The sequence below is a fragment of the Lampetra fluviatilis genome, chromosome 66, assembly GCF_964198595.1.
Source record: "Lampetra fluviatilis chromosome 66, kcLamFluv1.1, whole genome shotgun sequence".
Lineage (NCBI taxonomy): Eukaryota > Metazoa > Chordata > Hyperoartia > Petromyzontiformes > Petromyzontidae > Lampetra > Lampetra fluviatilis.
The window spans coordinates 4,820,530-4,837,399 of NC_136340.1; the positions used below are offsets into that span (position 1 = coordinate 4,820,530).

General features: G+C 59.3%; 1 protein-coding gene across 1 annotated transcript; it reads right to left on the reverse strand.

Moving 5' to 3' along the window:
* Positions 1-1,331: 1,331 nt before the first annotated feature.
* LOC144952147 (long-chain-fatty-acid--CoA ligase 4-like) lies at positions 1,332-14,379 on the reverse strand (the record flags this gene model as incomplete). Its single annotated transcript, XM_078882551.1, has 12 exons — positions 1,332-1,927; positions 2,558-2,715; positions 3,222-3,336; positions 3,666-3,893; positions 4,142-4,216; positions 4,475-4,647; positions 7,851-7,990; positions 8,958-9,029; positions 10,728-10,851; positions 11,958-12,108; positions 12,787-12,925; positions 14,257-14,379. Coding segments are annotated over 12 exons (1,656 nt in total), but the record flags the coding sequence as incomplete, so codon positions are not given.
* Between the last annotated feature and the right edge of the window lie 2,491 nt (positions 14,380-16,870).

Here is a 16,870-nt window from a genome sequence, read left to right on the forward strand (position 1 = left end):
CCCCGACACCCACTGGCACCCCCCGTAACCCTCCAATTCCACCGCGCATCTTTGGCAAATACAAGTTTTATATTTTGGCTGAGGCGGTGGGGGGGTGGTGGGGGGGGGGGGGGGGGGGGGGGGTGAGGAGGTGGGGGGTTGGTGGGTGGGAGGGGTGAGGAGGTGGGGGATTGGTGGGGGGGGGGTGAGGAGGTGTGGGGGGGTGTGTAGGAGGGGGGGTGAGAATGGACCGGACGATTGCTCGCGAGAAAAGTAACAAAAATAAAAAGTTTGGGACGGTGCCGATTGGGGGTAGAGAGCTTCTTTCACACCGTACGTAGCCAACCGTGCTGTGCTGTGTGTGTGTTGAACTTCTTCTTTCACACCGTACGTAGCCAACCTTGCTGTGCTGTGTGTGTGTTGAACTTCTTTCACGCCGTACGTAGCCAACCTTGCTAATCGGAGGTGCGGGAGGTGCGGGCGGAAGGACAACAAACTAGACGCAGGGTAGAAATGTGAAATGGAATGTGATCGATTAAGTAACCCCCTTCCCCCCCCTCCTTGACCCACTGAGGCTGGGCTATCACCGTTGACCTCGGATCGGCCGCCCCCCCCTCTACGTTCAGCCGGCGGGCTAGCAGACAGGCCTAGCTGAGTAGGCCTAGCTGAGTAGGCCTAGCTAGACAGGCCTAGCTGAGTAGGCCTAGCTAGACAGGCCTAGCTGGACAGGCCTAGCTGGACAGGCCTAGCTGGACAGGCCTAGCTGGACAGGCCTAGCTGAGTAGGCCTAGCTGAGTAGGCCTAGCTGAGTAGGCCTAGCTGAGTAGGCCTAGCTAGACAGGCCTAGCTGAGTAGGCCTAGCTGAGTAGGCCTAGCTGAGTAGGCCTAGCTGAGTAGGCCTAGCTGAGTAGGCCTAGCTAGACAGGCCTAGCTGAGTAGGCCTAGCTGAGTAGGCCTAGCTGAGTAGGCCTAGCTGAGTAGGCCTAGCTGAGTAGGCCTAGCTAGACAGGCCTAGCTGAGTAGGCCTAGCTGGACAGGGCCTAGCTGAGTAGGCCTAACTGGACAGGCCTAGCTGGACAGGCCTAGCTGGACAGGGCCTAGCTGAGTAGGCCTAGCTGAGTAGGCCTAGCTGAGTAGGCCTAGCTAGACAGGCCTAGCTGAGTAGGCCTAGCTGGACAGGGCCTAGCTGAGTAGGCCTAGCTAGACAGGCCTAGCTGAGTAGGCCTAGCTGGACAGGGCCTAGCTGAGTAGGCCTAGCTGAGTAGGCCTAGCTGAGTAGGCCTAGCTAGACAGGCCTAGCTGAGTAGGCCTAGCTGAGTAGGCCTAGCTAGACAGGCCTAGCTGGACAGGCCTAGCTGAGTAGGCGTAGCTGAGTAGGCCTAGCTGAGTAGGCCTAGCTGAGTAGGCCTAGCTGGACAGGCCTAGCTGAGCAGGGCCAGCGGACGGACCTAGTGGAGGGGGACTGACAGACGAGGCCCCTGCGGAGGCCCCTTTGTTGACAGGTCCCCTGGCTGGCGGAGGGAGGTCCCCCTGGTGGAGGGAGGTGAGGGTCCCCCTGGCGGAGGAAGATCCCCCTGGCGGAGGAAGATCCCCCTGGCGGAGGTCCCCCTGGTAGAGGGAGATCCCCCTGGCGGAGGGAGGTGAGGGTCCCCCTGGCGGAGGAAGATCCCCCTGGCGGAGGTCCCCCTGGCGGAGGGAGATCCCCCTGGCGGAGGGAGATCCCCCTGGCGGAGGGAGGTGAGGGTCCCCCTGGCGGAGGAAGATCCCCCTGGCGGAGGTCCTCCTGGCGGCTACTTGCCGGCGTACATGCGCTCGATGTCGGGCAGGTAGCGCGTGCGCAGCTCGGTGCGCTTGAGCTTGAAGGCGTCGGTGACGAGGCCCGTCTCGGGGGTCCACGGCTCGGGGCTCAGGCGCACCTTGACGGGCACCTCAAACTTCTCCAGACGCGCTGCGCGCACCAAGACACACACACACACACAGACACACACACAGGTATACAGAGATACGGATACGTGTAGATACATATACAGGTACGTTTACAGATATGTACGGATAAAGTACGGGCTTGTGTACACGTGCACATGCTCGTGAACACACGCACGCACGTGTGTACACACACAGACACATACGCACACACACACGCACATGTGCACACACACATGCGCACACACACACGCACACACGCTCGTACACACATGCACACATGCTCGTACACACACACGTACGCATGTGTACACACAGACACACACGGACGTGTACACACACGCACATGTACGCACACACACACTCGTACACACACACACTCGTGTACACGTGCACACATGCACGTGTACACACAGACACACACGTGCGTGTACACACACGCTCGTACACACACACGTACGCACGTGTACACGCACGCACACACGCACGTGTACACACACGCACGTATACAGGCGCAGACACACGCGCACGCACACACACTCAGTCACACTCATCGACACATCCAAACATACACACACACGTACACAGACACACACACACACACACACGAGTCCATGCCCCCCCCCCCGCCACACCCCGACCCCCCCCCACCCACCTTTGCGAGCGGCTTCTGCGATGGCGAGCAGCACCTCGCGCTCAATGTCGCCGTGGTTGCACAGGTCCTCGAAGGTACCCGCGATGCCACGCTGCTTCGCCAGGCTGGTGAGGCGCTCCTTGTTGGGCACCACGAAGCTGATGACGTACGACTGCGAGCTGGGGTCGCGGGGGTCGCGGGGGTCGCGGGGGGGTGGGGGATCATTCCGAGAGGTCAACGGGCGAGGTAGTTGGGGTCGGGATCGAAGTTATGACCTCCTGTACACCAGGCGAGGTAGTTAACATCTCTTAGCCACCGTGATGATGATGATGAGAGAGACGCAGACTCTAAATATACAGCAGCAGCAGGTGTCGTCAGGGTCAGGATCGAACCCACGACCTCCTGTGTACCAGGCGAGGTAGTTAACATCTCTTAGCCACCGTGATGATGATGATGATGAGAGAGACGCAGATTCCAAATATACAGCAGCAGTCGGGATGGAACCCACGACCTCCTGCATACCAGGCGAGGTAGTCAACATCTCCTAGCCACCGTGACGATGATGATGAGACACGCAAACTGCAAATAAACAGCAGCAGGCGTCGTCAGGGTCGGGATCGAACCCACGACCTCCTGCACACCAGGCGAGGTAGTCAACATCTCCCAGCCACCGTGGGGTCCTCACCTGGTGGCGTACGCACAGATGTTGTCGATGAGGGCGCAGCTCTTGAGCGCCGACTCCACCTTGCCCAGAGCCACGTACTCTCCCGCCTGGAGCTTCACCAGGTCCTTCTTGCGGTCTGGGTACACCAGAACACAAACATCACCACCACCACCACCCCTCCCCACCAGGAAATCGTCCCTCACAGAGCCCCCCAGAGCCGCCCCCCAGAGCCCCCCCCCCTCGCCAGGTAAATCGTCCCTCACAAAGCCCCCCCTCGCCCCCCCCCCTCGCCAGGTAAATCGTCCCTCACAAAGCCCCCCAGAGCCGCCCCCCAGAGCCCCCCCCCCTCGCCAAGGAAATCGTCCCTCACAAAGCCCCCCCTCGCCCCCCCCCTCGCCAGGTAAATCGTCCCTCACAAAGCCCCCCCTCGCCCCCCCCCGGCCCCCCACGGGGTTAGCGCCGTACCCACGATGCTGAGGCTGCCGTCGGGGCCGAACTGCCCCACGTCGCCGGTGCAGAACCACCGCTGGGGGGGGTGGGGGCCGTCGCCTGGGCAGTCGTCCGTCACGAAGTCCCCCGACTCCCCCCCGCTGGGGGGCAGCCCCGCCCCCCGGTAGTAGCCCAGCGCCACGTTGCCTCCCCCCACCAGAATCTCGCCCCGCGGGAACGGGGAGTCGCGAGTCGTGTAGCCTCCTGCGGGGAGGGGGGAGGGGTGGGGGAGGGGTGGGGGGAGGGACAGGGGGGAGGGGTGGGGGGAGGGGTTGGGATGAGTGACCTGAGTCTGTCCCGTGACCCACAATGTGTGTGTGGCAGAGTGTGTGAATGTGTGTGTGAGTGTGTGTGTGTGTGTCTGTGTGTGTGTGTGTCTGTGTGAGTGTGTATGTGTGTGTGTGTCTGTGTGTGTGTGTGAGTGTGTGTGTCTGTGTGTGTGTGTGTCTCACCCTCCTCCCAGTCTCGTAGGCGGATCTCACAGCAAACGAGCGGCGCTCCCACGCGGCCCGTGCTGTAGTCACTGGCTACACACACAGACAAAGACCACGCCCCCTGGTTACCGCGAGTGATGGAGTCACACCCCCTGGTTACCGTGAGTGACGGAGCAACACCCCCTGGTTACGGTGATGGAGCCCCACCCCCTGGTTACCGTGAGTGATGGAACCACACCCCCCGGTTACCGTGATGGATCCGCACCCCCCGGTTACCGTGATGGATCCGCCCCCCCCCGGTTACCGTGATGGATCCGCCCCCCCCCGCCCCCCCACGGTCACCGTGGTTACCGTCGGTGATGGTGGCAGCGCCGCAGGTCTCCGTGAGGCCGTATCCCTGCAGGACGGGGCAGCTGAAGCAGACGTTCATGAAGCGCTGCGTGTCCGGCGAGAGGGGGGCCCCCCCACACAGCATCATGCGGATGGAGCCCCCCAGGATCCCGGCCACCTTGCTGAACACCAGCCTGCAGAGGCAAAGGTCCCCCGTGTAGCCTCAACAGGATGTCGGGGCAAGTGGCTGTGAGTAGCGAGTAGCGCAGGCCTCCTAAAACTGTGCATATCTACAAACTATACAGACTAGCTTAGTTTGTAGACACCGCCAGGATTAGTTTGTAGAATAAATGTAGATCATCTATAGAGCCCCATTGTTGCATTGATTTACGCTCGCTAACGAAGCAACGACACCAGGAGGCGACGCTGCTTTGTCTGGAAGATGCCCTCAAGGGACAGATGCATCATAGAACTGCGGAACTCGTCGAGTTCCCACTTGAGTATCGACAAGTCCGACTCGACCGCCGTCGTGTTGGCGAGCACCGATGCCAACCCGCCGCTGAAAGCGCGGAGGTTGTCGAAACCACTCGGCAGCACATCCCACGCGTCGTTGAATGTCGTCGTGTTGGTGTGCTTGTTGATGGCGTCGTGAATGATCGTGTCCTCCTTGTAGAGCTTGACCAGTTGGCGATGCTCCTCCTCAACCATGTCGACCTTCACAGCTGACCAGAATTTCGTAACATGCACGCCACTCACTGGCAGCGCGTCCTCCACGAACACACCAGGACGCATCTTCACGAGCTGAGCGGGCATCACGGGCGCCGCATCCTGGTCGAGAGCTCGATTGGCGTCGTTACGCTCTGCTTTGACGTCGTTGAGACCCGCGATCAGCGTCATCGCATATATCGAGATCTCCTTACGATCCTCGTCTTGTCGACCTCATTGAGACCATCGTAGCTCTCCTGCGCAAACGATCCCTGGTCCCCAATGTGGGCAATGATCGCGGCAGACGCGATGCGCATCGACTGATCATGATACGACACGTACGCCTCATCGTGATTGTTGACGCCATCAACAATCTCAACACTGAACAAAACGGTGAGCGACCCGATAAGCGACTGAATATGCTCCCCTCCTGCTGCGCCATGAGCAGCGACTGGCTCTGGAGCTGGACGATTAGTGACGTTGATGGCGTCGATGGCGGGCGCGAGCGCGTAGGTGAGAACCCACCAATCGGCGGTGGGCAGCTTCGCGGGGTTGTTCTCAGTAGTGTATTCGATCAATGCTCGGCGGTACTGCTTGTAGAACTTGAGCACGTTCCCGAGATTGGCCCATCGGTTAGCCTTCCTGGGGCACTTGACCTTCATCTTGATGATCAGGTTGTTTTGGGCGCGGAGGTACACCGAAAAGTCGTACACGATCTTCACCCAGCTGCCATCGAAGACGCACTCGGCGGATTTCTTGACCACAATATCGATCTGATGAGGCGGACACCAGATTCGAATGACGTCGTTCTCGGCCTCCTTCACAATGAGCGTCACCAGCCCCCCGTGACGCCCAGTCATCGTATTCTCGCCGTCCGATGAAAAGCCGATCAGCTTGGCGCGCCAGTTGGGGCACAGCGCGTCGAGGAACTTGACGAGCATGCGGAAGATGTTCTGAGCAGTGTGACGCTCGAACATAGGGATCGCGACCAGGTGCAGATTGACGAGGAAGCCGCGGTAACAAACGCGGGTGCGCAGGTCAAAGAACGACCGACCGCGGTGAGTACTGCCGTCGCCAGCCAGAGAGGAGGCCCACACCGATGGATCGTCGATTATCCTGGCGATCATCTGCAGCCCGACGGCCCCCAGAACACGGACTGACTGTGCGACGATGAGGTCGTTCATGCCCTGCAGCTTCGGCGTGTTGGTGCGGATCCTGGCATGATCGATGGCAGCAGCCGTTTGACGGAACGACATGCCGACACCGACGTGGTCCATGGCGAGCTCGAAGCGCATCTCGTTCTTGATTGTTGCCGTGTACGTATACGTCCCCGTCTCGATGTTCACTTTCTTGACGAACAGCTTCATCGCGTTGACCTTCTCCTTGGTCTTCTTGGCGGCCTTCTTGGCGATGGCTGCGGCCGCGTCCTCGTCGTCGTTGTCGTCGCCGCTGTCCTCGTCGTCATCGCGAAAGAACAAGTCCCCGATAATTGTCTCAATGATGCTGTTCTGGATCACGTAGTCGATCGACGCGGTCGACAGGTCCATGTAGTTGTGGAGCGTGTTGGTGCGCTTGGCCATGCCGTTGAAGTAGCTCTTCTTCTTATCGGGCGACAGCGTCTGGTAGAGCATCCACGATTCCTTGTGCTGCCCTTCAAGATGGTGGCGGTACTGATGCGGCAGGAACGGCTTCGTGAAGTACCTGATGTCGGTGCGGTTCTTGCGCTTGCGGCCCCAGTCGCCCGTCACCTCGACCACATCACGGCCTTGGTGAACACAGAACAAGCAACGACAGGACTGCGCGCCATTGGCCTCCGTCGTGATGAGCTCCATCCCATACTGAAGGGTGTGTGAGGATTGGAACGGCGTCGCCACTTCCTTCCCTCCCATGTTGCTGCAGCTGCAATGCTCGGTATAACGATGCCGTACGTCTTGCCGCGGATTACGCAACTGCGCACTCCGCGCACTCACTAGTTTGTAGACGCAGCCAGGCTTAGTTTGTAGATATGTGGCGCTATTTATAGCGAATCTACAGTTTTAGGAGGCCTGGAGTAGCGGCTATAGACACACGGACAAAGGTCCCCCGTGTAGCCTCAACAGGATGTGGGGGCAAGTGGCTGCGAGTAGCAGCTATAGGCACAAAGACAAAGGTCCCCCTTGTAGCCTCAACAGGATGTAGGGGCAAGTGGCTTGTGAGTAGCGAGTAGCAGCTATAGACACACAGACAAAGGTCCACCGTGTAGCCTCTAACAGACTGTAGGGGCAAGTGTTGTTAGTAGCAGCTATAGACACAGACAAAGGTCCCCCTGTAGCCTCAACAGACTGTGGGGGCAAGTGGCTGTGAGTAGCGATCAGCAGCTATAGACTCACGGACAAAGGTCCCCCGTGTAGCCTCTAACAGGATGTGGGGGCAAGTGCTGTTAGCGAGCGCCTATGAAGACTACCGGCACTGTGGCACACGAGGGGGTGGGTGGCCAGCACCACGCCCGGCCGCCTTTGTCTCCCCAGTGCTAGCGATGTTCACTACTCCACACCGCTACACCAGCTACTCATTTACGGCCGAGTCGACCCTAGGGGGAGGGCCCAGGACCGTTTCAGATAATCGTCACCGCTGGTGTTGCACCTCCAAGTCTACCGCCCTCTACGCCGTACCTCCGCGCGTACCTCCGCGCGTACCCACCACGCTCTCGTACCAGTTGCAGAGCGGTGTGTCTGCGCCCTGGGCTAGGTGGCGCATCTTGTAGCTGTAGGCGGCGTTGAAGACGGCTCTCTGCGGGGCGCTCATCTCCGCCACGCGCCCCATCACCGACTTCTTGATGCGGTCCATGATCTCCTGGGCGACAGGGGACACGTGGGGGGACATGTGGAGGGGCATGTGGGGGGGGCATGCGATGGGACTCAAGTGCGAGTGGGTGGAGTGTGTGTGTGTGAGTGTGTGTGAGTGTGTGTGAGTGTGGGTGGAGTGTGTGTGAGTGTGTGTGAGTGTGTGTGTGAGTGTGTGTGTGTGGGTGTATGAGTGTGTGTGAGAGTGTGTGAGTGTGTGTGAGTGTGTGGGTGTGTGAGTGTGTGTGAGTGTGTGAGTGTGTGTGTGAGTGTGTGTGAGTGTGTGAGTGTGTGAGTGAGTGTGTGTGTGTGTGCGAGTGTGTGTGCGAGTGAGTGCGTGTGTGTGTGAGTGTGTGTGAGTGTGTGTGTGCGAGTGAGTGCGTGTGTGTGTGAGTGTGTGTGAGTGTGTGTGTGCGAGTGAGTGCGTGTGTGTGAATGAGTGTGTGTGAGTGTGTGAGTGAGTGTGTGGGTGTGTGTGAGTGTGTGTGTGTGCGAGTGAGTGCGTGTGTGTGTGTGAGTGTGTGAGTGTGTGTGTGTGAGTGTGTGAGTGCGTGTGTGTGAGTGAGTGTGTGTGAGTGTGTGAGTGAGTGTGTGGGTGTGTGTGAGTGTGTGTGTGTGCGAGTGAGTGCGTGTGTGTGAGTGAGTGTGTGTGTGTGTGCGAGTGAGTGCGTGTGTGTGAGTGAGTGTGTATGAGTGTGTGTGAGTATGAGTGTGTGAGTGAGTGTGTGTGTGTGAGTGTGTGTGGGTGTGTGTGAGTATGAGTGTGTGAGTGAGTGTGTGTGTGTGAGTGTGTGTGGGTGTGTGTGTGAGAGTTCAAGCTAGAAGTGTTGCTGCTCACTCACAACACTTGCCCCCTGACGGCCTGTGAAGGCTACCAGGGTGGGTGGGGTGGGTGGGATGGGTGGGATGGGTGGGATGCGTTGGGTGCGTTGGGTGCGTTGGGTGCGTTGTGTGTCTGCGTAGCGGCGTGTACCCACCGGCACGGCCGCCATGAGCGTGGGCTGAAGCACGGAGACATCGCCCTTGCTGCCTCGCTTGATCTTGCTGGACTGTGCGGGTCGTAGACACCACGGGGGTCAGGGGGGGGAGGGGGGTAAGTAAGGGGGGGCAGAGGTTAGAGGTTAGCGATCATCTGAGCAGACGCAATGGGCACGAGCACGATGATACGGTGGTGGTGGCGGTGGTGCTGGCGGTGGTGATGATGATGGTGATGGTGGTGACGATGATGATGATGGTGGTGGTGGTGGTGGTGATGATGAAGATGGTGATGATGATGGTGATGATGATGATGAAGATGGTGGTGATGATGGTGGTGATGGTGGTGGTGGTGGTGGTGATGATGAAGATGGTGATGATGATGGTGATGATGATGAAGATGGTGATGATGATGGTGATGATGATGATGATGATGAAGATGGTGGTGATGATGATGATGGTGGTGGTAGTGGTGACGATGATGGTGATGATGATGAAGATGGTGGTGGTGAAGATGGTGGTGGTAGTGGTGATGATGATGGTGGTGCTGGTGATGATGATGGTGGTGGCAGTGGTGATGATGATGGTGGTGGTAGTGGTGATGATGATGGTGGTGGTAGTGGTGATGATGATGGTGGTGGTAGTGGTGATGATGATGGTGGTGGTAGTGGTGATGATGATGGTAGTGGTGATGATGATGGTGGTGGTAGTGGTGATGATGATGGTGGTGGTGGTTATGGTGGTCATGGATGTAGTGATGATGATGATGGTGCTAGTGATGATGACGGTGGCGGTTGTAGTGATGATTATGATGGTGGTTGTTGCAGTGATGGTGGTAGTAATCAGGGTGCCAATGCTGTAATTCTCACCTGGTCGGTTGATGATGAGTGGTGATGGTGAGTGTTGATGGTGAGTGGTGATGGTGAGTGGTGAGTGTTGATGGTGAGTGTTAATGGTGATTGAGTGGTGGGCGGCGGTGGCGATGATGTTGTATGCTCACCTGGTCGGCGATGACGACTGGTGAGCGAGTGGTGAGCGGCGTGGCCTTACTCACCTGGTCGGTGATGGTGAGTGGTGAGCGAGTGGTGAGTGGTGAGCGAGTGGTGAGTGGCGTGGCGTGCTCACCTGGTCGGTGATGGTGAGTGGTGATGGTGAGTGGTGAGTGAGTGGTGAGTGAGTCGTGAGTAAGTGGTGATTGAGTGGTGAGTGAGTGGTGAGTGGTGAGTGAGTGGTGAGTGAGTCGTGAGTGAGTGGTGATGGTGAGTGGTGAGTGAGTCGTGAGTGAGTGGTGAGTGAGTGGTGAGTGAGTCGTGAGTGAGTGGTGATGGTGAGTGGTGAGTGGTGAGTGAGTCGTGAGTGAGTCGTGAGTAAGTGGTGATTGAGTGGTGAGTGAGTGGTGAGTGAGTGGTGAGTGAGTCGTGAGTGAGTGGTGATGGTGAGTGGTGAGTGAGTCGTGAGTGAGTGGTGAGTGAGTCGTGAGTGAGTGGTGAGTGAGTCGTGAGTGAGTGGTGAGTGAGTGGTGAGTGAGTGGTGAGTGAGTCGTGAGTGAGTGGTGATGGTGAGTGGTGAGTGAGTCGTGAGTGAGAGGTGAGTGAGTGGTGAGTGAGTCGTGAGTGAGTGGTGATGGTGAGTGGTGAGTGAGTCGTGAGTGAGTCGTGAGTGAGTGGTGAGTGGTGATTGAGTGGTGGGCGGCGGTGGCGATGATGTTGTATGCTCACCTGGTTGGCCATGACGACTGGTGAGCGAGTGGTGAGCAGCGCGGCCTTACTCACCTGGTCGGTGATGGTGAGCGGTGAGGAGTATCCGATGGCACAGCCGTGAGCCAGGCAGGAGAGTTCAGCGCCCAGCTCCAGGACATGAGCCAGAGGCAGGTAGCCGATGTAGAGGTCACTGGGCCTGCTCGCAACACAGACAAAGGTCCCCCGTGTAGCCTCAACAGAATGTCGGGGCAAGTGCGGTGAGTAGCAGCAGCACCTGTGAAGGCTACCGGCACTGTGGCACACGAGGGGGTGGGTGGCCAGCACCACGCCCGGCCGCCTTTGTCTCCCCAGTGCTAGCGATTTTTACTACACACTGCACCAGGTACTCATTTGAGGCCGAGTCGACCTAGGGGAGGCCCAGGACCGCTTCAAATAATCGTCGCCGGTGGTGGCCGTGAGCGGGAATCGAACTCGGGTCGCCGGGTTCGTAGCGCAGCATAGCGCTAACCGCTGCACCACCGCTCCCCACATCTACCCACCTACCCTCTCACCCACCCACATCTACCCACTCATCCAGAAACACCCACCCTCTCTCTGACCCACCCACCCCCTACCACCCACCCCCCCACCCCCACCCACACCACCATCCACCCAGACCCCCACCCACCCACACCACCACTTACCCACAACCCCACCCACCCACAACCCCACCCACCCACAACCCCACCCACCCACACCACCATCCACCCACTCTCACCCACCCACCCACCCTCTCACCCACCCACCCACCCTCTCACCGACTCACCCACCCCCAACCACCCAAACCCCCACCCCCACCCACACAACCATCCACCCACACCACCACTTAACCACAACCCCACTCACCCACACCACTATCCACCCACTCTCATCCACCCACACACACCACACCCACCCTCTCACCCACCCACCCACCCACACCACACCCACCCACCCTCTCACCCACCCACCCTCTCACCCACCCACCCACCCACACCACACAACACCCATCCACCCCCACACCACTCACCCTCTCACCCACCCAAAACCACCCTCTCTCACCCTCTCACCCACCCACAACCACTCTCTCTCACCCACCCACAACCACCCTCTCTCACCCACCCACCCCTACACCACACCACACCCCTCACCCACCCACACCAGACCCACCCTCTCACCCACCCACCCACCCACACACCCACCCACCCACACCGCCCCCACTCACCCTCTCTCTCTCACCCACCCACACCACCCACACCACACCCACCCACACCCCTTACCCACCCGAGCCCAGGAATGCGTTGGCACTGCCCCGCCATGGCGCTGATGAGGTTGGCATGCGTCATCATCACGCCCTTGGGCAGCCCCGTCGAGCCGCTGGTGTACATGACCACGGCCAGGTCGCCCGCTTGCGCCTCCTCCACCGCCATCGCCACTGGTGGGGGGGCACGGGGGGGGGGGGGCACGGGGGGGGGGCACGGGGGGGGGCACGGGGAGGGGCACGGGGGGGAGAGGAGAGAGGGTAGGGCGATGGGTTCGAGCGGTCGAGCCGATTTAGTTTGAAACGGGTTGAGTGGATGGGCGAGCGAGTGGGTGAGCGGGTGAGCGAGCGAGTCGGCGGGTGGGCGAGTGAGTGAATAGGTGAGTGGGCGAGCGAGTGGGTGAGCGAGTGAGTCGGCGGGTGGGCGAGTGAGTGAATAGGTGAGTGGGCGAGCGAGTAAGTGGATGGGCGAGCGAGTGGGTGAGCGGGTGAGCGAGTGAGTCGGCGGGTGGGCGAGTGAGTGAATAGGTGAGTGGGCGAGCGAGTAAGTGGATGGGCGAGCGAGTGGGTGAGCGATTGGTGAGTGAGTGGTGAGTGAGTGGGTGAGCAAGTGGGTGAGCGAGTGGTGAGTGAGTGGGTGAGTGAGTGGTGAGCGAGTGGTGAGCGAGTGGTGAGCGAGTGGGTGAGTGAGTGAGTGGGTGAGTGAGTGGGTGAGTGAGTGGGTGAGTGAGTGGTGAGCGAGTGGTGAGCGAGTGGGTGAGTGAGTGAGTGGGTGAGCGAGTGGGTGAGTGAGTGGGTGAGTGAGTGGTGAGCGAGTGGTGAGCGAGTGAGTGAGTGGTGAGTGTCACGCACTGTTCTGCGGCTCTGCCCCCAGCTGCTGCACCTCGGCCATGCTGTGCACCGCAATGCATTGTGGGAAGGCCACCCCCTCTGCGTCCAGGGGGTCCACGTGGATGATGTGTCGCAGGGATGGCACGTGGTCCAGTATGGACTGTGTGGGAGGGCATCACACCACTCATCATCACACCACTCATCATCACACCACTCATCATCATACCACTCATCATCATCGTCGTCGTCATCGTCGTCATCGTCGTCATCATCATCGTCGTCGTCGTCATCATCATCGTCATCGTTGTCGTCATCATCGTCATCGTCGTCATCGTCATCATCGTCGTCATCGTCATCATCATCGTCGTCATCGTCATCATCATCATCGTCATCATCGTCATCATCGTCGTCATCATCATCGTCATCATCATCGTCATCATCATCATCGTCATCATCATCATCGTCGTCGTCATCATCGTCATCATCATCGTTTTGCGACGCTTTCAGACGCGCTGCTTCCGCGGCCGTCTGGAACGTTCTCTTCCTGCCAATATGAGGAAGCCACTCGGATCTATGCCACGTCTAAATCATCATCATCATCATCATCGAGATTGGCAAACTCGTTTCTTTACACCTGCTGGTTGTGTTTAGTTTGTTGTCCTTCCATCCCCGCACCTCCGATTAGCGCGGTTGGGCACGTACGGTGTGAAAGAAGTTCAACACACACACACAGCACGGTTGGGTACGTACGGTGCGATAGAAGTTCAATATGCACACACACACAGATGGAACGTCAACACCACCACCACCACCACCGCATCACCACCACCACACTGACACCACCAACACCACAGTGACACCACCACCACCACAGTGACACCACCACCACCACCACACTGACACCACCACACTAACACCACCACCACCACACTGACACCACCACCACCACAGTGATACCACCACCACCACCACACTGACACCACCACCACCACACTGACACCACCACCACCACAGTGACACCACCACCACCACCACAGTGACACCACCACCACACTGACACCACCACACTAACCCCACCACCACCACACTGACACCACCACCACCACACTGATACCACCACCACCACCACACTGACACCACCACCACCACACTGACACCACCACTACACTGATACCACCACCACCACCACACTGACACCACTACCACCACAGTGATACCACCACCACCACCACACTGACACCACCACCACCACCACACTGACACCACCACTACACTGATACCACCACCACCAACACACTGACACCACCACCACCACCACACTGACACCACCACCACCACACTGACACCACCCCCACCACCACACTGACACCACCACCACCACCACCACACTGACACCACCACACTGACACCACCACCACCACACTGACACCACCACACCACCACCACCACCGTAACACCACCACCACCACTGTGACACCACCACCGCCACACCTTGAGTTTGGAGTGCAGGAGCTCGCTGCTGGTGATGAGGTGAGTCACGGCGGACTCCCGCAGGCCATGGGCCACGGCGTCGGCGCCCAGCGTCGAGTACAGCGTCACCACTACACACACACGCGGGGTACACACACACAGTCACCACTACACACACACGCGGGGTACACACACACACACACAGTCACCACTACACACACACGCGGGGTACACACACACACACAGTCACCACTACACACACACACAGTCACCACTACACACACACGCGGGGTACACACACACACACAGTCACCACTACACACACACACACAGTCACCACTACACACACACACACACAGTCACCACTACACACACACATGGGGTACACACGCACACACAGTCACCACTACACACACACACGGGGTACACACACACACAGTCACCACTACACACACACACGGGATACACACACACACACACACAGTCACCACTACACACACACACGGGGTACACACACACACACAGTCACCACTACACACACACACAGTCACTACTACACACACACACGGGGTACAACAACAACAACCGCCATTCGCCACTAAGTGGCGGTGACGTCACCACGACGCTTGTGCCAGGCCATGTGCACATTGAGGCCACGTGAAGTGTCGAACGCCCGCTGGCAGGAGGTCACGGGGCAGACCCAGCAGGTGCCACGGGTCGACTGACCGAGATGACCGAGATGACTGGCTGATGCACCACCTGTGCCCCCTACTGTGCCAACTTGTTGTGCTTTAGCCACCCGGCTCGTTGTTGTGAGCGTCGCTCCTCCGCCCTCCGTTGTTGTTGGAGGGCGACTGCCTCCAACTGCCCAGTAGCGTCCTTCACGAGCCTCCTCCACTGAGGCCGATCTTGACACCGCTGGTACCAGTCATCGGCAAGTCCACTCAGCTCCACGTCCTCCTGTACCACATCACTCCATCTCTTCTCTAGCCCGTGCCGCGCCCGTTTAGCCCCCTCGATCCGGCCGAACAAAAGCTGTTTAGGCATGCGGTGGCTGGGCATGCGGGCTACATGGCCCAGCCAACGCAGCCTTGCCTGCCGGAGGAGCTCACTGATGGGACTTTGCCCAGATCTTTCAAGGACTTGTGAGCTCCTCACACAATCCAGCCTGGTTAAACCCAGGATGGATCGTAGGCAGGCCAGCCTAAATGTTTCCAACCGGCGAAGATGCTCCACTAGGGGGGTCCACGTTTCGCAAGCGTAGAGAAGGGAGGGAATGACCGTGGCCGAGAAGACCCGAAGCTTCGTGCGGAGCGACAGACCAGGTAGCTTCCACACAGCGTTACGCAACCGATGAAAAGATCATGGCGCTCGACTGATTCGGAGTGAGACCTCTGCTGTCCAACACGGGTACACACACAGTCACCACTCCACACACACACGGGTAGACGCACACACACACACAACTCACACAAAGACAAAGATCCCCCAGACTGTAGGGGCAAGTGCTGTTAGCGAGCACCTATGAAGGCCGGAACATTACAGAACCACGCAGGGCCGCCTTTGTCTCCCCAGTGGCGATGTTTACACACCGCGCCAGGCACTCATTTGAGGCTGAGTCGACCTAGGGGAGGCCCAGGACCTGGTTCAGATAATCGTCACCGGTGGTGTTGGTGTTGGCCGTGAGCGGGAATCGAACTCAGGACCCGCCGGGTTCGTAGCGCAGCGTAGCGCTAACCGCTGCACTACCGTAGCACGCACAGCGTCACCAGCCCAGCCAGTCAACGAACACACTAGCCAGTCAACTAACTCACTACCCAGTCAACTAACTCACTAGCCAGTCAACGAACACACTAGCCAGTCAACTAACTCACTACCCAGTCAACGAACACACTAGCCAGTCAACTAACTCACTATCCGGCCAGTCTGCTAGCCCACCGGCAAGACTGCCTGCCAAGCCTGTCAGCTGTCCGCTGGGTCTACCACACCCCCGGCCATAATCCCACCGCGTCCTGGTGGTGTTAGCGAGCGCCTATTAACCCATTACAGGCGGCGTCCCTGACGTACACAACACAATCCCAGCGCCACCTCCACCCCCATCGCATTCCCCCCCCCCCGTGTCCTCAATCTCGTGACCACCCTCACCGCTCACCCCACTGCCCCCCCCCACCCCACCGCTCACCCCTCCCTCCTGCTCACCGCTCACCCCACTGCCCCCACCCCCCCCTCTCACCGCTCACCCCACTGCCCCCCCCCCCAGCTCCCCCTGCTCCCCCTGGTCACCGCTCACCCGTCCCCCCAGCTCACCGCTCACCATGGGCTCCTACCTCCCCCCCGTGTCATCGGTCTCGTAACCACCCTCCCCCTCACCGCTCACCCCACTGCCACCCCCCTCCCCTCCTCCCGCTCATCCCTCTCCTCCGCTCACCGCTCCCCCTCACCACTCACCCCACTGCCCCCCCCTCCCCTCCTCCCTCTCCCCCGCTCACCACTCACCCCTCCCCCCACTCATCCCTCTCACCGCTCACCGGGGAAGTTGCGCTTGAAGCAGGCGAGGGCTGACACCATCTGCTCACCCCCCCCTCTCTCCGCTCACCCCCCTCTCTCTCCGCTCACACCCCCCTCACCCCCCTCA